Consider the following 23,440-nt stretch of genomic DNA (forward strand, 5'->3'; position numbering starts at 1 on the left):
TTTTTAATATGATATTACCATTGATGCCATCTGTTCATTGCCCATAATCTTTCTCAGGACTCTTATATCTGCAGTCTCTAGTTAAGAAAAAAAAATCTTTAGTCCATTGGGTGAGAATCACAAAAAAACAAAAACTGAATGCATGCCAAAAAAGAAAGAGTAGGTGAAAGATCCTCTACATGTTGCCGTCTTTGTGATATTAATATTTTAATTCTTATCAAGGTGTTCTCATGAGTTCTGTATGGCTATTTCTACACAGAACTTAACTTTCTTGTTTTTCTCTGTATTATCTAATGGCACATGCTGATTTGCTTAACAGGGACTGTATGTTTTTTTTCCAGGATTGCCTCTTTAATGTTATTTGAGTTGACCAAGTTCTTATGCTTTTATTCTTGTAGACAACTAAATGGTTCCTTGGCTGAAAACAGTATTTTCTTCATATTTTCCCATTGGTTCTAGGTTTTGGTTGTTTTTTTTTTTCCCCAAAATTAATTCAATATTATTTGTATATTTAAGTTTATAGTTCACTTCTGAAAGCTGCCCAACTTTGATTATTTATAGGGCTTTTATATATATTTCTCTTTTCAATGGATACTCATTTTTGTCCTGCTCAAAACTAGATGATCACTTCCCATTTTGAATCCTATTTCGACAATAACATGTATGAAGATCAACAAAACAATTATGAAGAATAACATAACCACTAATATAATGTTCACTCATTAATTCACACACATCTCTATCTTGGAATACAATATTAATAATGGCTAATCCATGTCCTGAAGAGAACTTTAGCAATAATTACCATAACAGTTTCCATTGCCCTTTTCTCCAAATGTTCAAAAACATGTCTATACGATGTTTTTGAAAATTTGGAGTAAAGAGCAATACTTTGATTATTTATAGTGCTTTCATATATATTTCTCTTTTCACTGTACTCATTTTTGTCATGCTCAAAACTAGGTAGTGATCACTTCCCATTTTGAATCCTGTTTTGACAGGACTTTGACAAGATATATATAGGTTACGTGTTTGAAAGTAATATGTATATACTGGGGATTAATTTTCCTACTGTGCTATGTTTCATTTCTTTTCCTAATTTCTTACTTCTCTCAAATCTCATGCATATATTTTGCCCATAACCAATCTGAAGAACAGCAAAACAAATAACAATAATGTAAATTACTATGATTTTTCTTATTTCTAATGTGAATTTGTGCACATTTTTATGTTGGAATAGTCACTACTTCTTCCTTTCACAAATCACTGTTGTCTGAATATAATATCTTAAAGTTACTTAAATATAAAGAGCCAACAGGCTTCGTTTCAGCGATATAAACATTAATTAAATTAAAGGGATATTAGATCCCACATTGTTTTAAAAGTAACGATCAGAACTTTCCCCACCTTTGCAACGAGTTGCCCGTGTTTGTACTACGTTCTAGGACTACTTGCATTCAGCTCACGCTAGTATTCGCCAATACTTTTATAGTTTTTTTATACTATATTCGGCATGAAACTCTCTGATTCCAATCCTTGAGTTTCTTATTCGGTTTTAAAACAATGTGGAATCTAATATCCCCTTAATTTAATTAATCTTAAAGTTATTTTGTTGAAATATCTCAACAATTTTTTTTTCCCTTAGTAAAACTGGTTATTTTGACGTGATATTTTTTAAATTCCTCTTTTAGCTCAACCTGTTTTCCAGTGACACTTCTTATATATATAAGAAGTTAAATATTTTCAAAACTGACTTTTCACTGTTCATCCTGATTCTCTGATGGCCTTGAATAAACAGATTGTCTCAGCAAGTATGCCATTTGATCACGTTGTATCATCATATTCCTATATAGTTTAATCCAGTAGAGGATATAATTTATACCAAATATAATTTGGTTGACTAAATTATATTTGTTATTTATTTGTTGGCTAAGTCCCAAATTACCAACCCATCCTCATTTGTTCAGAATCCAGGTAGATACCTAATGCGATGCACATGGGAAATGATCACCATCTAGTTTTGAGCAGGACAAAATTGGGGATAGGACACCAGATCAGATGTCCCAGTTCTTTCTTTGTATTCCTTACAGTCTAAAGTCTCCTTCCAGTTATTAGCTCTTATTCTTAACCTAGTATGAATTCAGAATTAAAATACTGATCAAAGTTTTTACTGAATTATAATTTTAAGCAAGAATCTTGAGTTATATAACAAATTAAAAGTTGGTTGCCTCTTATGGCATTGTCTTTATAAATATTGGTCATTATCTGCTGTTGCTGCTGAATTTTATCTTTTTTTTTTGTCAGAATTCTCCTGCTGGAGTTGTTTTTATCCATATTTCATTTCACACTTTTAGGTGTTTCTTTTAAATGTATTCAAGAATGTGTTATTTGTTTCAAAGTTGAAACAAAACAGCAAAAAAAAATCTTCTCTACCACAAACCAGTAGCATTTATTTATTTTAATGCTAGTTTACCAGTATTACATTTGTAAATGAGCCTTCTGTGGTTTAAAGTTTGAACTCTGTTATGGAAAAGTTTGGAAAACAAACGTGTTAGTTTTGTTATATTTAATCTTATTTCTAATGAGAAGTTGACAGTTTTCATGCTTATTGCTTAACTATTTCAACCACTCAGGATTCCAGATGTACACTTTATGTACACTGATGCCACTATAAAAAAAAAATTCACTAAACTCAATTATTTCATCCAAACTAATACCAGATTCCCAATCCCTTTTTTTTTTCTCTGTGTGTGTGTGTGTGTGTGTCAGTCAGCTAGCTAGCTTTCAAAGAATTAGAAGACAATAACTATCAAATGCTTTTTTAGTAAGGTGAGATGATAAATAAATTATAGTCAATTAATTCAGTATAATTATTCATAAGTATGTTCACTGCTGTTTAGAAAGTTTTTAAGAAATTTGAGCATTTCTATAACCAGAAAATTCATTCTAGGTTCATATATATATATATATATATATATATATTTTTTTTTTTTCTGTTTTTGGTTTAGTTAAATAGGCCCTTTCTTATGAACAGGCAGTTAAGTGTGTCTGCAGATTAAAATTATCTTATTGAAATGGTTAATTTTTATCTCTTGAACTTATGCTCTAATTATAGAATTATCAAGCAAAACTAGCAGTTTTAATTTCTCTCCTCTTTCAAAAATATTCTATGCCTCAGTCCTCCTGTTTTTTGTAGGCATGTTTTTGCACTTATGATGCTTCAGACAAGCCGGTGGCATATGCAGGATAAGTTCCAAGGGATGTGGATCCATTCCTTTAAGACAGGTATACTCTTCTGCCAAAAGATAAATGCACCAAAATGAAAATTTATCGTTATTTTTGTTTTCATTATAATGAAAATGTAGTGATACAGATTACTTTCAAAAAAAAAAAAACTTCCTGCTATAGGAAAAGCTTACTTATGCTTCTGCAACGAGCTTTCTATAACTACAACAGTCACAACATCCATTCAATCGATGGTGAGTTAGCCGATCTCATACGGAGGTAGCAGGGTTTTTTCTCCCGGAAACTCAGGTTTTTCATCCCGCATACATACAAATCGGCCCTTCAGAACACACACAATTTACAGACAAAAATTACTAGTTGTGGTGGTGTTGGAGGTGGGCGGTAGATGGCGTTGATTCGTAGTAGAGGTAAGGTGTAGAGATAGTTGAAGATGTCCTCCCGTGATGAGTCTTCGGACTCCTTGGAGGTGTCAGGAATAATAATAATAATAATAATAATAATAATAATAACATAAATATCCAGTGGAAAGTCCCTCTTTAGAGAAGACAGAGCAGTTCTCCTTACTGTTTCTTTTCTTTTTTTTATCTGAAGAAAGGCATCAAGCAAATTTTTTATCTTTGGCATGTAAGTTCCAATATAAACGTGTTATGCTTGAAGCTTTTTTATCTTCTTTTCTAATTCACTAGTAGTATTAATTTAAGCTTATTTGTCAGATATATTGTTAATTTCGTAGCACTTCATTTGTCATGTCACATCTCATTCAGTTTATTTTTACAATATTTTTCTTTTTGTTAATATGTGTTATACCTTTTTTTTTTTTTACTTTATCTCTAATTCACTAGCAGCACTAATTTAATTCATTTCTCAAAAAGGTTTTAATTGTTTTGCACTTCATTCATCATGTCATATCTGCTCATCCAGTTTATGTTTACAGTATTTATTTTCTTTTTGTGAATGAAACACAAATATAGTGGGGCAGCCACCAGCTTGGCATACCAATGTGACACATCTGTATGTGGAGGGCACAGTTTCTGTGCACTGGTCTTTAGGATGTGATATATGTAAGCAGATTGAGGTAATGCAGTTTGCAAAGCCTTGTGAATAGGAGGAAGAGAGGGGATGTGATTGAGACATTTAAGTTGGTAAAGGATGTTACCAGGTTAATGCAGAAGAAATTTTTCGTAGAATGGGGAAAGGGGTAGAACAAGAGGATATACCTGGAAATTGTATAAGGAGGGTGTGAGCTGGGGGCATAAGGAGTAGGTTCTTTGCATGGAGAGTGGTTGGTCAGTGGAATGCTTTGTTTGACATTGTAGTGAATGTAGATACATTGAATGAGTGTAAAGCACAGTTTGATGGATTTTGTGTGTAACAATGTTTGCCTCCCATGGTGAGTCTGTAGAATCCATGGAGATCTGGTGTTAATAATAATAACAATAACAAAAGGATTATGAATCCTCAGTCAAGTCAACTGTTGAGATAGATCCATTTCTCAATCCAACACCAAATCTGTCTAGAAACAATATAGTATCTCTCAGGAAAATATTAAGAATAGTAATCCAGAATGTTCATAGCCTCTTGCAGAAAGGAAAACTAAATATACTACAGGAATAAATTACTCTTCAAAGAATAAACATTTTAGACCTTGCTAAAACCTACTGGAGAGGTCAGGACATTTTGTGACCAAGATGATTACTATCATTTACTTTTCTGGTTCACAAGAACTAACTACACTGGAGTAGCTGTGCTTGGTGTCAACTTTATGAGAGATGGAATTAATTAAAACCTTTAGAATTAATACAGAACTACTACCAATCATATTTATTCAGGTTCATGCTCCTACAGCTGAAGCTAATGAGGACACCATTGATACTACCTTTTACAATGAACTAAATAGAGCCTTCAGAGGAATACCAAATAAGGACACTGAAATACTCCACGGAGACCTAAATGCCAAGGTTGGTTTTAGAAATATTGGTTGAAAGAGTGTATGAGAGGTGTGGGCTTGGTGTTAAAAATCAGAGAGGCAAAAGGCTAATAGATTTTTGCATTGAGAATGACCTGTCTATCATGAACACATTTTTCCCAACATAAGAGAAGACTTTACACACCTGGAAGTTCCCTGAAGACAGATACAGAAATCATATATACTGTATAATGATAAGAAGCAAATGGAAAATAATGGTGCAGAACTCAAAGGCTTGTCTTAGATTAGGTCACCAACTACTGATTGCTGATATTAAAAAAAAAAAAAATCCTTTAAATAGATATGATTTTATGCGAATCCCCAAAGCTTATAAGAATAAAAGTGAAGAAAGATTACTTGAGGTCTTACAATATTCAGAGAATGCTACATCAGATGAATTTAGGGAACCAGACCAAGATGATCCTGATTAAAGCAGCAAATAAGTGTATCCCAAAAGCAAGTAGAAAGAAAATTAACAAGACTCTTTCAAGAGAAAATTTGATCTGATCAATCAGGAAAGAAATTAAATCCAAGGGAATGACCAATGAAAACAATAGAAATCATTAGATAATAATAAAGCAATAGAAAAATTTTGTAGGAAGAATAAAGAAACATATATCAATAAAATATGTGAGGAGATAAGAGTCCTGTGTTCTCATAGAATATAATGACAGACATCTCCTAACTGGAAAAAGAGAAATTTTGAAGAAATGAAAAGAATACTGTAAGGCTTTAAAAAAAAACTGCAGATATAGATAACAAATGTGTTTGACACACACACACGCACACATATGGGAAAATGAACCTCCCATCCTCAGAAAGGAGGTGGAACTAGATACCAAAAATATGCAAATTGGAAAAGCAGCAGATAATGATGGAATTAATACTGAGATGATAAAGAGCATTATAGCAGGGATTGAAGTAGTGCTGAGATTATGCAATCAAATTTGGAGTCTGCTAATGGACTGATTGAAGACAATCTTTATACAAATCCATAAAAAAGGAAGCACCAAGAAATTTCATTCCCATTTATCCTCTATTAATCAAAGAAAGAATTAGTAATCAGCTGAAGGCTCATATATTTTTAGAACATGCAGAATTCATGAAGGAAAGAGGCACCAGAGATGAGATCTCAAATGTTAGACACCATATTGAGAAATCAAGAGAATTCAATGTCCTGCTTACTTTTCAGAGCTGTGTTCAACAACTTGCAGAAAATTTGTCCAGTTTTAATTAGATTTTCTCTTCCTCTTTATACAATTTATGTAACAGCCCAAAACATTTTTCAGTGTTTTGTTAATATTTACATTGTACTGCAGTGACCTTTCAGTTATCCAACTTTCAAATGAACAACCCTTCAGTTAATCAATCCTTGAATATGTTAGCATGTCAACTGACTTCTGGTACAGTGCCTTGTAATTGTACCTTCAGTTATGTAACTCATCCATTATCTGAGCAGCAAATTGCTCTCTCACTATGGTTGGATAGATTAAGAATTACTGTATTTCTTGGAAGCCACATTATCACAATGATTCCTTTTATATTCTGAAAGATGAAATCTCGGTGCCAGCTTTTTTTGGTTATAAAGCTTTATCTCTTGTACTTCTGCTTAGATACAATCTTCTAGAGTCTATTTTCTATCTATCCCATTTTCTCAGTCATACAGCTGGCAAAGGTAGCTATATGCTACCATACTAGGGAGATGATTATGAGCAAGGCAGTTTCCCTTGCATTCCTTGCCATAGTATATTTTATTACTGTAGCCATGTGCGTTCATGGGACCAGTTTGCCTGTTTTGAGGGATGAAAAACCCAAGTTACTGGGAGGAAAAACCCTCCACCAGTGTATGAGACCAGTTAATTCACCTTTAGTCAAAAGAGACGAGATAAAGGTTCCTCACGTCACTGACGGGAATTGAACCCAGGTCTTTCCAACCAAAGGGCTTAGTCTATACTGAATGAGCTACAGATGCTATTTTCTATCTACATACATGAAATCTTTATTTGCAAGTCTCCTGAGAATTGAATAGCTTCTATATCTGAGGTTTAAAAGTCAAAGCCCATTTTTTCCCATATGTCACTTCTTTAATTTGTTACAATTATTTTTAAAACCTATCAGGTCATTAACATACTCAGGCTACACTCCATTTATTTTATTTCCCAGTACTTCTTGCCATATGAATTAACTAATGCTTTAAATATTTTTCTTGAAGTTGTGCACAGTACTCCAGTTACAGTTGTATTAAGGCTTTGAAAAGATACAAAATAACTTCCATATCCTTACATGCCAATGTTCATTTCGACATTACAGTTATCCTCTTTTGCAATTTTGGTTATGTAACCTTTGAACTTTAACTTTCTGTCTACCATATATCCAAGATCTCTAGTCTCATTAGTTGCTCCAAGCATAATCCCACCAATATAATATGTTGTTGAATATCACTTCACATCAAAATGCATAACTTTAAACTTACTAACACTGAATTGACAGTCCAAAGCATGGTCTGCCAATCCTGAAGAACGCAAAAATTGCATCCGAGGTCATCTGTGTGCCAAGTCATGATTCGCAAACCAACATAGACGTCATTATTACAGGTCTGAAAGGCTATTCTTAGAATCAGCATCAGCTATGAAGCACTCTCCCAACCTCAACAAGTATGATTGCATTAAATTACCAAGATTGGGGTGACTATAATTTTAAGATTTAATAGTTGGACTCCTCCAAATTAACTTCGTAGCTATCCGACCCATAGAGGGCACCACAGAAGTAGGTGTCATAATTGCTTAGTTTAGTGCTATGTGCCTGTCACAGTCATCGTGTTCTGATGATGCTGGGTAGAAAACCAGCAAAATATTAGTGAGTTTATATTCCAATTCTGTATTCTCCAGTTTGTGAAATAGCCTTTCATTTGGTATCCTATCAAATGTTTTAGCGATATTTAACAGTATCATAATATATCCATTTCCTTTATCCAACTCAGCTGTAATATTATGATAAAATATGAGCAAATTGCTCAGACATTATCTTCCTTTTTTGTTATAATGAATTTCCTGTAGAAATTAATGTAGAAATGGCATTGATGCTGTGGGATTTTTTATTTATTTGTTAGTTAGAAATACTGTTACTAGTACTACAATTACAGGTCTCAACAGTAACTGGATTCAAGTCATCCGATATCATATCATTAGCAGCACTCTCCCTCCTCTCCTATTTATCCAGTATGTTTTTTCATTTATCCTGTTTTTTCCCAACATTTTGCTGTCTTTTGTTACTTTTACTTTTACTGGCTGCTTTAACTTTTTTCTTTACATTCATATTAAATTGATCAAATGGACAGAATCAACAAAATTTCATAAAAGAACATAATGTAGACATCTATAGTATACTAAAATGGAAATATGGTGATGTTGTTGGGAATAGCAGATTTGTTACCAATAGTGGTGTGACTGCTATCTAATGTGACAAAATATTGAAATACAAATACCAGACATCATGCTAATAACATCAATGAAATTCACACGTGTAAAAAAAAAAAAAAAAAAAAAAAAAAAAAAAAAAAAAAAAAAAAAAATTCTGTCAATGACTACCAAATGTTTTTAATTCAGTAGGCATTAATAAAACAATGTCGTAAAATAATGTTGATAAAAACAATGTTGTGCGTGAGGTATCTTCACGACTGCAAAACAATGTTTTGCTTACTTGAATAAAGGATTAAAATCAAAAATATATTTTCTTGGCATCTTTAATTTATAGTAGTACCAAGTTAAAAAAGAACTAAAAAAAGAACAGTGGGCTATGCAATGTTATAAACATCAGGAGAACTCAATCTGTAGTGCCATTACAGCCCACAGGAGAAAAATAATAATAATTAACACAGCAGTAGAGTATTAAGTAAGATGTCATTCAACATCTCAGACAGTTACTCCTATCTAAATTTGGTTCATGAATAAGTGTTTCAGAGCCTTCTTTATATAATCTTTAGATTAGTGAGTACATTTTTTTCTCTTATAATTTTATTGTTATCCAAGTAATGATAGCAATGGGAAAATTCTTGATAGTGCTGAAGTGAAGAATAGGAAAATACTTATAATGCATGGAAAATATACTCATATTTTTGAAACATGATGCTTTTTACAAGAATTAAAATCTGGAATCAACATAAATTATTTAAAACATTATTATTATTTTTATATACAATTAATGGAGTTCACTTCTAAAGTGTAACATATAACAACATAATCAAATTGTTGTCTGGCAGATGTGCCCAATTCAAGCCTTATAGTGGGAAATGATTAGATATCATCATAAAATGCAAGATATCTCTGATAATGCCATTTTCTGGAAGAGTTAGGATTATATTATATCTTGAAAACTCAGATTTTTCAAATGTTTCATAAATATTTTTGATATTGTTCCTGGCATTCCTATGACAATAAGAACTGATGTACCCTTTTGTTCCAAATTTGATTTCAATTGCTAGATCTCAATACTTGGTCAGTCTTTCATGCAGTTTTTCTTCTACTCTGCTATATTCTAGTATTGCCCTGTCAATAAACCATATGTTGTTCACCAAAATGATATTTGGCATATCATGTTCCACATACCTATCTGTCCAAATTTCAAAGTCCCATAATATCTTTACACTTTCATTTTCATTAACTTTTTTAACTGTGTTCCCAAGCAGTTTTGCAGGTTGGAGAACCATATTTCCTACACAAGTTCCAGTACAGCTTTTATTTCTAAAGACTCAATGCAGGAAGTGCTTCTATTCTATCTACAATAATACCTCCATATCCCCACCTTGAATGCTCTCAATGTGTGGGTGCACTCATAAAACCACTCAGGGAATGCATTCCACTCACCCCCAGCATGCAAAAAAATCTGCTTCTCACTTTCACAACATCCTCATACAGTTTCTAGAAGTAAAGGGGGAGATAGAAGGATCTCATTCTTCCATCATTCACAGCTCTGCAAAATAGCTTCCTTACATCTGTCCAGTAATCTTTTTGCATCACTATTTCATATATGTTTTGCTAACCTTTTCTCTCTCTCTCTATCTCTTTAGTAGTAAGTCTTCTTTTTCTTCCCAGTCAGCACTCTTTTTAGGGGGAATAGGCATTTATTATAGTAACATTTTTATACTTGGTTTTGAACCTAGTTTTTATTATTCTTTCTGATACAGGGTTCCATTCCAGTAACACCTTTTTTTTGCTTCCACTGTCATCATCATCAGAGTGACAACCCCTGTTATGTTCTTCCAGAAACCCTCGGGGTTTCCAGAATATGTGATGTGTTTGTTTTGATGTTAGTCTGATCTCACCAGTTCCATTCCTTCTGGTTTCACTTAATCCTAGTATTTGTAGTTTGTATCTATCCATCTCCTTTGCTATTTGATGTGCTTTCCTAGATTCATACATTCTCCTGATGTCCCAGCACCCAATTTTGGTTGCAGATTTTGGGTTTGAACATATCCTTTCTACGAGATAACCTTTCTTGGTGATTCTTCAGCAAAATTAGTCTGATTTCTTTTAATACTTGAAGTTTATGTAGCAGGAAAATTTTTTATGTATTGTGGTTGCTAGCCACGAGTAGAGCCCTCTTCTCATTCAGGCTCAGGACCAGCAATGGCATAGTTAGATCTGCTGAGGACCCCATATTTGGTAATCACTGATTAGATGACAATTCTCCAGTTATTGAAAAGGTTGACTGTTGGTGACTTCTCCATTTGTAGGCAATTCATTATAAGTTGCAGTAGTCAGATGCGAAAAATGATGCCAAGGATGTCAACTTTATCTTTAGATAATGTTGTAATACTGCCAACTGGATGAGAGAGAGGGTGGGAGCACAGATAGACAGAAATTGGCAAGCATCTTCCATACCTTACTTAGAAAAGAATTACTTTGGCAGATTGTTAGGAATTTTCCAAGATCATTTGCTCAGTAAAATAGAAACCAAGGAACAATCCTTCATGATATTTGGAAATCATGAATTAATGTGTAACATTCAAGACCTCTCCTATGCCAGAAATCACATACAGAGTTTATACAACAATGAAGAGACTGCTGGTATCGTGGGAAGTCAATTGAATAAATTCATATGGAATAAGAAAGAAATTAGTCGGAACACTAAATTAGCTGTATACAAGACTGTGTTCAAACCAATTTTAACTTATGGATCTGAGAGCTGGGTCAGAAGTAAAACACTTGACCAAAGACTAGAGACCGCAGATATGAGAGTCCTGAGAAAGATTAGAGGCGTGAACAGATGGCATCAATGGCAATATCATATTAAAAATGAGGATATTAGGAAAGAGCTTGACATTGTCAGCATCCAGGAATGCGTTAGCAGAGCTAATCTCAGATGGTATGGTCACTTAAATAGAATGGGAGAGGAAAGATTAGCAAAACAAGTGTTCTCTGCCAGGTTGGCAGGAAAACGACCCAGAGGAAGACCAAGATATAGGTGGATTGATACGGTACAAAGTGCCTTAGACGATAGAAATATAAGATCTGATAATGTTGGAGTCTTGACAAGTAACAGACTGATTTGGAGGAAAATTGTAGATAGGAAGTTAGTGATGATGTAATTTTTTCATGTAGTACTGTCATATCCTGTACACCCCTTGAGGGTACATGGCAGGAATTTGATGATGATGATGATGATGATGAAGAGACTGCATGTAACATGCCTAACGATACACATAATCAAACTATAATTGCAGTGATTTCAATTTATAGAAATAGCAGCTGTTGGGAAATTTTTATTTTTTGTCAGTTTTTTACTTATGTTAAATGACCTCTTGAAGATTCTGTTTCGTTGTCTGTATAGCTGGCAGAATCTTCAAGAGGTCATTCAAGGAATACATCTAGTGTCATTAAAAAACATTTGAGTTAAAACTTGATTATTTATTATTCAGGCTTCTCCATTACTGTAGACAGCACCAAGGTCAGAACAGGTCATTAGTTTGATCATAAACACTTATCTCCTTTTCATGGCATTAGACTGTATATAGGCTGCATTGTGGATTCTAGCTGAGCACAATATAGTGCGGAGATGATAAAGGACAAGTTAGTACTGGTGCACATTCTTGCGCACATTTGCTGGGATGCCATCAAGACCACTAGAGCTATACATTGCAATGTTCCAAGTAAATTCTGAAGTGATTTGCCATAGTTATTTGTCAAAGGGAACCATTTGGAGTTTGGGACATTAAAAGTCACCAAGGAAGATGATCACTCTTGGGATACTCAGCATGCAGGAAATCACACTTCATTTATGAGAAGTCAAAGAGGGCAGAATGATTTTTGCAACTGGGGAATGATAAAGACAGCAGATAAATGATACATAATGAGGCAAAGAAATCTTAAGCCACTGCAAATCAAAAAGAGGAGATTCAAGATTAGGCATCCTCTTGGTGAGGCATATCATGCAGAGTGCAGTTTAGACAGTTAAGGTGGTTGTTGTTGTAGTAATTTGAGGTTTGTGAAAAACAGGAGATATGGTTTACCACAAATATTGATGAAGTGAATGAAGAGTTTTTTTGTGATTATTATTATTATTATCACATAATCTTGTATACATTATATTTATTTATTCTTTGTATAGAGACTGCATTCAAGGTATTGGTAAACAGTTGTTGGATGATGCATTTACTGTAATAGAAGAAAATGATGGAGATAAAGCAGAGGTAAGATTGAAATTTTATATAAATTTTTTTTTTAATAGTTTGAATTTCTGAAACTCAATTTTCATGTAGTTCATAACCTGTTGGTGCAAATATATGTTGATAACTAAACTTAGTGGAAATGGAGCTATCCCAGTGTAATCAACCAGTTAAGGCTAATAGATCAATAAGTTGAAAATTACTAATTAAAATTTATTTTCAAGAAAATACTGATAAAAAGGTCATATATTTGCATCAAAAGATAAACTACATGAAACATTGTTTATGAAATTAAAGCTGTTGTTTTGTTGGACTGTTCTTCTGTATGGCTATTTTAAATATATCTCTCTCTCTCTCTCATACATTGTTCATGAAGAACCTTCTTCCATGCTCTTCAAGTTAACTAGTGCAAACAACAGCACAGTAACATGATTTAAAAAAAGAAAAACATTAACAGAATCAACATATACATTTTTTGAAAAAATGCTTTACATATAATGTTGTGTCAATTTACAGGAATCAGCAAATTGACAATCAGTTTCTAGATCATTAATAAAAAAAAAAGCATTAAATAATAGGCATAATCAAGGGCAACTCATGCATAGGCACTGCATAACTGCAGCACCCCCAATTTTTCTCGATATATAAATACAGTAAAACCCCGTTTTTACGTTTCCCTGCCATTTATGTAATTTTCCGTTGGACCTGTCTTAAGGCCTGTTCTTATGATATATTGTTTTCCTGCCATTAACAACTTGATGTGAACGTTATTTCTTATGATTTGCGTTTTTTTCTTGGGTGGCAATACTGATTTTCGAATCGATTTCTGTGGAAATCTGCACATTTCTGTTCCCAGATAGCTTTGCTTTCAGCTGTAGTTTTGTTTCCGCCATCACGGACTTGCACTCTTGCAGTAGTGATGAGCGATACTGTGATTTTTCAATCACAGTACAAATTGATATTGCAGAATTTCTGCTACATAATTTAGCATGTGAAAGTTGCTTTCAAGTTGCGGTGGTGGATTATCCATGTTAGTAACATGGAGAAAAAAGACAGAAAATGTATTTCAGTAGAAGAAAAGATGGCAATTCTGCGACATGTAGATTGGCATGCCGGAAGATGTGTGCATTTAGCAAAAGATCTTGGATACTCTGTGTCCACTTTGAACACGATAGTTAAAAACAGGTTAGGCATTGAACTCAATGCAAAGCAATCTGGCGCTCTGTCAAAAAAAATGAAAAGCAAAAACAATCGACAATTAAAGATTTTTTTAAATAGATAAATGTAAGTAATTGTAAATTTATTTATTTTCAGTTATTAAATTTTGTAATCTAATATGTAGACTCACATACTAGCAGTAAATCATCTTTTAGCCCTTTTTTAATGTTTTTTTGCATTTCCTGCTATTTACACTTTTTTCCATCAGTCCCCTGAAAAGTGTAAAAATAGTGTTTTACTGTATATTTATTAATTTATTTATATTTGCTTGTAATATTTAATTTTCTCATCAAATCCTATACAATTCTCTTATTTTGTATAAAAAATAATAAAAATCCATCTTGTAGCACTTAGGAGGGCAAAGGATGCTAGCGGCACTGTTTACCACAGTGTCATATTGCTACGCACGTAAGCATAATCGTGTCATAGTGAGATGCGAGCTATTAGCATAATGCGGCACTGTCCATCACGCAGTTCCACTGTTGTTTATATGCAGTTTGCACAGGTGTAGAGTGTTTGTAGTGCTTATCATGTTTACTCCATCTCTTTAAATATTTGGACATTGCAATTAAAGGATTTATTTGTAATGTCTAAAAATTGTAAATCCATTCCTTTAATTACAATTAAAGGAATGGATTTTATTTTTAAGTAATTTTGAATTATACTAAACTGTATAATTTTATCGATAATAAACAATATTTTTTCATGTTTAATTTTTTTTAAAAATTTTATCATAATTTTGATATTTTATCCAAACAGTATACACTGTACTTACAGTGTGTATGTATATTTCGAAAGTTGCAGCACCCCCATGATTTCAAGCTGCCACTGGGCATAATACTAAAATATAAGCATATAACTATATTCACTAAAGTAAAAATCACTTAAAATGCCTATTAGGGTCTAAAGAATGGTAATTTTCTCTAACCAAATTCATTCTTTAATTGGTAATAATTCTTATATAATAAAACAGCATCATAATAAATTAACAAATTTATTATTAGCTTCTAATTACAGATCCTATCAATGATTTTATTATTATTACTACTACATGACACCTGCAATAAGTTCAGGAACTCATCATAGGAGGACTACTCATTTAATACAGTCCACTGTCTGCACTACTTAATCGTCCATCTATACACAGTGCCATCTACTGCCTTCCAATGATATTTTTTATCTCTAAATTCTGTGTATTATCTCGGCTGATTTATATGTATTGGAGATGAAAAACCAAGTTTCCAGAAATAAAAATCCAGCTACTTTTGTATGAGATCAGATAACTCACTTTCAGTTGATAAAGCTCATATAAAGAAGAGAATCAAACTCAGATATTTTTTAATCAAAGGGTGTAATGTCCTTCTGATTGCACTATGTCATCACTTTGTATTACTTAATTTTTCTTTTTATTTTAATGCTAAAATCTAACCAGTTCATCCTTAGGAAATGTTATTACCTATTCAGACCCATGTGCTCAACTTAACATAAATAAACCATATCTTAAAATATTGTAGCTGAAGTCAGAAATCATTTCAGTATATCAAAATAAATAGTTTAGTTAATTAGATATTATATACAGTACTTATCTACAAGTTCATAGATGCATCTTCAGGAATACAATGTTAAAATTGTAATAACACACACACAAGAAACAATAAGTAGAAGAAATGAGATTGTAATAAATTAAGACTAGTCCTGTGAGAGGCACCCTCACAGGGAAATTTAATACAACCATATTTATTATGATTAGGTTGATTTTTTAACTCTGCTACAGATTCTAAAACGAGTCTTTCAAGTTTGCATTTGCTGATAGACCTGACTGACCATAGTTGCTGTGTTTTTTTTTTTTTTATATATATATTTTTTTAAGGTGGATGTTAGCAGAACTCCCAGTCTGACCCATAATATGATAAGTTGCAAGAACAAGGAACTTTGTAAACACCTAGAATAGAGAAAAAGGAAGTAGCTCCTTAGGATTGCAAAGAAGGGGAAGCCAACTTCAAATGAGATTTGAAAGTAGTGCAGAGATTATATTTCTTTAAAGTTCTGGCTATTTTTTCTCTGCCCCCAGATATAGGGAATAGTAGTGGCATTATTGTAGTCTTTCTGTTGAAAGTGATATAAGGAGGTGGAAGAGACAGATAATTTGTAGGTTGGTTTTTTTTGCCTTTGTAACCATTAGATAGGAAAGTTTGGTGAATGAAGGCAAGTTCTGCTGTAAGGGAAGCTTGGGTGGAACAGAGGTTGAAGGCTCTGTTGACAAGGGTTTGATGATCCCATATTGTTGAGAAGGGGGATGGTGGAAAAGTTTATGCATGCATCTACTGGTGCCGATGGATTTTCTATAAACTGAGAAAGAAAGGGTATACCATTGGACAGACGTGTGATTAGAGTATCTAAAAAAAAAAAAAAAAAGGTAAGCTGTTGTTTTTTTCTTTTTCAATAGTGAACTGGATTCTGGGGTGTTACTGTTGCGATGGAGAAGGAAAGAGTCTAACGTTATTACAATTTTAACATTGTATTCTTGAAGATGTCTCTGTGACTGAGATGAAATATGAAATGATTAAACCTCTTGTTTAATTATTTCTCTATGCTGTTATTATTCCATTAAAGTATAACATGAAGGCTTATTATAAAACATACATACCCAGGGCTATAATGTAACTGTAAATTAATAATAATTATTTCACTCTCACACACTTTCTTTCAATTTAAAATGTTTGAAATAAAGATATATGCCAAGCTCAAATGATTTAAATAATTCATCTCATAAGATTTAATGATTAAAAATACAAGGAGCCAACAAGTTTCACTAGCCACTGTCTAGCATTTTCAAGGCTATATTGGTGTGAAAACAAATGCATCAAGTTGCATGAAAACATACACTTTAGTAACTGCTAGGCCGTTGCATTCGATAATTCATGTTTGATGGTGTGCAGGCATTCGAATGCTTCAGTCAGAATCCGGTACATGACCACGTGTTGTGTAGTTTTTCGCATGTTGTAGTTCTGTAAAGCTGAGAGAATTGATGAGATATTTCCGTATGTCTTTAAGAATAGCACCTTGATTTTTATTTAAATTATTGCCTGTGCATAGCACCACTGCTGCTTCTTTGAAAGTCTGTGTCTGTAGTCATTCTCGATGTAAGGCATAGAACTGTTTTTCCAATCTATAACGTGATTTGATGTTGAGAAATGATGAGCTAAACCAGATGTGATGATTCTATTGGGATCGACATCCCTCGCATGTTCCTTCTGTCTTATTTCAAAACTTCTAGAGGTCTGTCCAATGTAAGAAAGGCCACACATGCATGGAATTTCATATACTCCAGGAAATTTGAAGAAAGGTACCTCATCTTTGGGTGATCTTAAGACTTGTGTGATCGTGGTAGTTGGTTTAAAAACTATTCTGATGTTATGAACTTTTAACATTCTCGCCAATTTTGTGGATACTGAATTAATATGTGGAATGACAGCTGTGGACACATATTGGGACTCTCTTCCACGTTGTTGGAGGTTGTCTTTAAAAAGCAATTTGTTTAAAATGTTAGAAGGGTATCCATTCAGAGATAGAGTGTTAGCTATTTGTGACAGTTCTCTCTGTACATCTACTTCTTTCGAAATAGACCTTAAGGCTCTATTATGGAGCATATGAAACTGCACTGTGGAATTGGAAAAGAACAAAGAACTACCCTTTCTTGACATACTGGTGAGGAGAGAAGATAACAATGTCCAACTGTCCATTTACAAGAAACCCACAGATACAGGTAGATATCTACATTATTCGTCTAATCATCATAGATCACAAAAACACAGCATCATTCATATGCTCTGTAATAGAGCATATGAATGATGTAATATGAACCATTCGAACACATGCACACCATCAAACATGAATTATCAAATGTAACGGCCTAGCAGTTACTAAAGTGTATGTTTTCATGTAACTTGATGCATTTGTTTTCACACCAGTACAGCCTTGAAAATGCTAGACAGTGGCTAGTGAAACTTGTTGGCTCTTTGTATTTTTAATGATTAAATCTTATGGTCTTTTAATAATAAAAGTTCTTAATTCATCTCATAATGAAAAACACGCAGGTCAAGATGACATCAGTAATTTATTATGAAAATGCTTTCCATGAAACCTTCAAACATTTTCAACATTCAGGTCTCTGTGAGTGGGCTTAGCAGAGTAGGTAAATTATTATATCAGTCTTAAGTTAAATTATCGATTTAAAGTTTATTTCCAGACATCCTTTTAGTTTTTTTCGACAAGAAATAAGAAAGAGAGAATAGAGATAATTTAACTGAAGAAATAAAATAATTCTATCTTTTGTTAGTACTAATAGTAGAGAAGATTCACCAACAGAAGCACTGACTGCATCATATTAACTTGAAGAATGACACAGACACTACATATTAAAAGTTTCTTCTGTCCCAGTCACCTAAGGACAGAAAGTATCACCAGCAGCTTTGCTTTCCTTAATTACACAAAATTCCTTTCAGTAATCTATACTTCGAAAATAGCAACATGTCAGTTATTTTGATTGCTCGTGTACTTAATAAAATATTCATTTTATTTCTTGATTAAACATAGAAAGTTTCAATCCATATTATTCCATAATATTTGAATTATCCATTGTTTTTCTCTCTGTCCCTATGTTTTAGTGTTGATGTTGCCCATTAACATGTACGAGGGTGGTCTTTAAAGTTCTCGGCCTAACAATGAAAAAACGAATTTATGATTTCAAAATTATTTTTATTTTTTAAAAAAATCATCTTCTCCCGACTAATACATTTATTCCAGTGACGCTCCAGCGCCATTATCCTGTCCCTGTAGTGGTTCTCAGTAAGATCTGCAAAATACCCCTCTACAACTGCAATCGCCTCTTCATTCAAAGAAAAATGCTGACCAGCAAGGAATAGTTTTAGTTTTGGGAAGAGATAGAAGTCAGAAGGAGCCAAATCTGGGAAATAGGGTGGATGTTCTAAAGTGCAGACACTTAATTTTCCCATTGCCAAAGCACTTTTGTGGGCAGGTGCATTGTCCTGATGAAAGATGATTTTTTCCTTCTGCAAACCGGATCTTTTCTCATGAATTTTTTATTATAGTCTGGTTAAAAGATCAGAATAATATTCCCTGGTTATTGTTTTATGATTTTCAAGATAATTAATAAACAAAATGCCTTTAGCATACCAAAACACCGATGCCATGACCTTTCCTGCTGATGGAACCGACTTTGTCTTCTTTGGCACTGAACCTGACCTCTGGTGGGAGCCAGACCTCTGGGTCTGGCTCCTACTGACGAGAAACCAGTATGGGTAGTGGCCCTTCCCTTAATGCATAGCATTATACATATCTGCAAGGAGATGTGCTTTGCATTATGGGAGATATTAAGACAAGGAGTGATGAGAGCTTGGTCCACCTTTACCAGGAGTTGCCTCAGTCCTGAAGATACTTCAGGTGCAAACTTTGTTTGCTTACACTTGGGTAAAGGATTAAACTAAATTTATTATAGTCTAACCAAGTGGGAAAAAAAAAAAAAAAAAAAAAACTTCCAACAACACTGTCTTGTATACATCTAATTTAGTGTTTGACTAATTTCTTTCTTATTCCGTATACATTTATTCAGTTGACTTCCTTCCATACCAGCTTTGTTGATTCTGTTGTCTATTTCCATATTTAATTTACTCTTCATTAAAAATGGTGCCTAAGTAGCTGAAATGTTTTACTTGTTCTATAGGTTCTCCATCCAAAATGCAGTTGATATTTTCAAGGCTTCTGCCTATTTTCATTGTCTTTGTCTTGTTATTGCAGACTTGTAGCAATTTATTTAGAAGAATAACATCTGCATAAAGAAAATAGATGAGATTAACTTCTCCAATTTTGATATCAGGTTTAATACCACTTTCCTTCATAATGTGATCCATATAGATAATGAATAACAGAGGGGGATAATGTGCATCCTTGTCTGACACCAGATTTAACATTAAACCATCTTCCTTACTTCCTTCAGTTCTAACTGCTGGCTTAACTCAAATAAAGACTAAGTATTGCTTGTTATAATGCCCCATTGACACCAATACAATTGTTGCATTTTGAATAGCTTCTCTCTTGGCAACTTGTCATATGCCTTTTCCAGATCTACAAAACCCAAATACAGATCTTTGTTATATTCCTATGATTTCTCAACTTTTGTCATAAAGTGAAAATCTCGTAGATAAACTTATACATTGGTAATCCATAACTATCAGATTTTAGGGAAAGACAACGTATACTAAAATACAGGTGGTCCCTAGGTTACGAACGGGCTCCCCATAAGGATAATTAATAATTAATATAATTAAATTAATAATTCGGGAACCAGTTTCTTTCGCTCATGTAAACAAACCCGCACTTCGAAGCATTATAAAAACAGCTCTTCCCGTTATTTGGAAATCTAAATTAAGGGCTTGGGTCACACTTGCCGTATTTGATGAGTTCTTGAACTGTTTTATTCCTGCTGTGGAACGTTATTGTTTGTAAAAGAAAATTTCCTTTAAAATTCTGCTGGTGAAACAGAATCAAATCCTGATTCTCTCACACCAGGTCGATCCTCTCTAGCACTATCTCCATCATCATCTTCTGATTAATGTTAGCCTACCTTCTTACCTCAGAAATGCCCCTTCCAGTAAGCAAGACATTGATGCAACCTTTAGTATTATTTTTTGAAATTTCTCCTATCTCCTATCTAAACCTTTTGTATGAGTATGTTTTTAAGTTCTGTTTGTTTGAATTAAAAGAAAGAGCACAATAGTTTCTGTAACTTATTATTACAGTACAGGAGTATTATTATTATAGTATTACACTTTATTATTATTGCCACATATGAACCATTGAAAAGAGAAGACTGCAATATTTTGGACACATATGTAAAAGGGAAGGCAACCACCCTGGAAAAATAATCATCCAGGGTTAACCTTGTGGGAAAAGAAAAAGAGGGACCCCCCCCCCCAACAGGCGGATTGACCAAATATCACAAATCACTGGACTTAAACTAGAATAAGCAATGAGAAGCACAGGGGAGAAAGAAATGGTGAAGCATCATCAGGAAGGTCACGAGTCCTCAGACATGAGGAGATCTGAGAGAGAGAGATGAGCCATTATAGTATTGCTATTATTATTACTGTATATGCGCTGTTCATCAGGAATCCGAGTTACATACAACTCTGACTTAAAGACGTTCTCAGGAACATATCTCGTTCGTAACCCGGGTACTGCCTGTATTAATTAAAAAACTTTAATTAATACTTCCTATATTTCGGTAATGTTACATTATCATTTTCAGGGAACATAAAAATAATGATATGTGCACGCAAGCACTAACACTAAACAAATATGGCTGAAGAAAACAACTGAAGTCGGTCCTAGAGTCCTAAAGGTGCCCCCTAGTGGGCTAAATTGGGTTGTCTTGGCTCTTGGGCCGATGTTCTTAGAATGCAAGCTTTCCATATTTTGGGCACTCTCGTTCATTCAAATTTGTTGAGGTTTGGGGAGATTTTAGAGCTGAGGCTGATTCCAGGAATAATCGCTCATATTTATACTAGCTGTGGTATAGTAAAGTGGCTTTCTTCCAGCGTATTTTGTGGCAGGTGTCCAAAGCATGGTCAACAAGTCCTGAGTGGCTGTATTAGTGGAACCAGATATAGTCCTTATGTTCAGATATCCTGATATTTGATATGAGATATTATTCCTGGAATCAGCCTCAGCTCTTAAAAACTCCACAAACCTCAACAAATTTGAATGGATGAGACTGCCCCAAATACAGGAAGCTTGCATTCTAAGAACATCAGCCCAACAGCCAAGACAACCCAATTTTGTCCACTAGGAGGCACCTATAGAACTCGAGGACCAACTTTGTTTTCTTCAGTCATGTTTAAAAAATAATGATATGTGCATGCACATATCATTATTTTTATGTTCCCTGAAGATGGTAATGTAACATTATCGAAATATAGAAAGTATCAATTAAAGTTTTTTATTTAATATTTTAGTATACATTGTCTTTCACTAAAATCTGACAGTTATGGATTACTGACATATAAGTTTATCTACAAGAATTACAATAATCCACGGAGATTCCATCGCATGCAAGGCCTGTCAATACCTCGAGTTAAAACTGAAGATCTGTAGACAACTAAATCAATTAGCCTTTCTAAAACGCTGCCAGGATAATAATGTGATCCCTAATTGCCTAAAATTTAAACACCAATTCACTTCACCTAAAGCTTTCTGCATATATAGATGCACTAGCTTCGCTCTATTACGGGAGCAGATTGCCGCCACCTACATTCTCTTGGCCAACACCAAGGAGGCTATTAATGTGCTAGAAGAAGAACTTGCCACCATGCTGAACAGCAACCTTTGGATTATCCTTTCGAACATCTCAAATGCTTCAGCAGAAAAGGAATTCCAAAAAATATGTTGTTGGCACATCAAAAATTCGAAAGTTTACAAAAGAACTCAGCTTGCAAACCTCAACTACCGCTCAACACAATAATAAACCTGTCATCCCTTACCCTGAAGCAATCAGTGTACTCATGCTAGACCACAACTTCACTGTAGCACTGAAAAAAAAATCCCTTCTGAAGAAACAATGATACAGGTGGAACGTGGTGTCCCCAACCTTGCCAACTATAGTCAACAATATGCCAGCAAAGGTTGGTCGATTGGTAGAGCCTCTGCTACCAATGGCTCGCAAAAAGTTAAGCAGGTTTGAGCGCGGTTAGTAGTTAGAAGGAGATGGCACATTCTCCCTCGATGAGTTTTTGGACTCCCTGAAGGTGTCTAATAATAATATGTCAGACTGGATGTAGCTGGTGTTCTTACCCAAACTAAACCACCTAAAAGCAGTGAAGAATTCAGAGCTCTAATCTAATGAAGAATTAGAATTAGAGCTAAAAAAAACTACTTTCTTATATGTTCTTCTTTTCAACGTGAAATTCAATTTTATCCTGCTCAAGACTAAATTGTGATCACTTCCAATTTCAAATCCTCTGTACACTCTAGTGTCTTGCACCAGAGAGAAAACATCACTATTACAATAACATTGTCAATGAGACTTTTCTTATTCCTTGCCTCTTCTCTCCATGTGGATTTTTGCACATTTTTATGTTGGAACATTGTGTTAGTAATAACTAGTCCATGTCCTGAGCAGACATCCAACAGGTATTTGCCATTATTATTAGCTTTGCTCTTTTCTTCAAATTTTCCCAAAATATTTTTGTATGTCTGATAATTATTTCCTGCTCTGCTATTTAGATCCACAACAAGGATTAATTTTTCATTGTTTCAGCTGCTTTCTCTAA

The 23,440-nt window shown here is 33.8% G+C and overlaps 1 protein-coding gene across 4 annotated transcripts in view; it reads left to right on the forward strand.

Moving 5' to 3' along the window:
- Positions 1 to 23,440, forward strand: part of LOC150109260 (uncharacterized) — a 251,177-nt gene that overhangs the window by 224,464 nt on the left and 3,273 nt on the right. For all 4 annotated transcript variants that reach the window (XM_090406776.1, XM_090406802.1, XM_090406794.1 and 1 more), the window contains one exon: positions 12,818 to 12,899. In XM_090406776.1, the coding sequence (XP_090262902.1) occupies positions 12,818 to 12,899 (82 nt within the window). The remainder of the gene's footprint in view (positions 1 to 12,817; positions 12,900 to 23,440) is intronic.

The sequence above is a fragment of the Typopeltis vanoorti genome, chromosome 2 (assembly GCF_054136105.1).
Source record: "Typopeltis vanoorti isolate ZY-2024b chromosome 2, IOZ_Tvanoo_1.0, whole genome shotgun sequence".
In the NCBI taxonomy this organism is placed as follows: domain Eukaryota; kingdom Metazoa; phylum Arthropoda; class Arachnida; order Uropygi; family Thelyphonidae; genus Typopeltis; species Typopeltis vanoorti.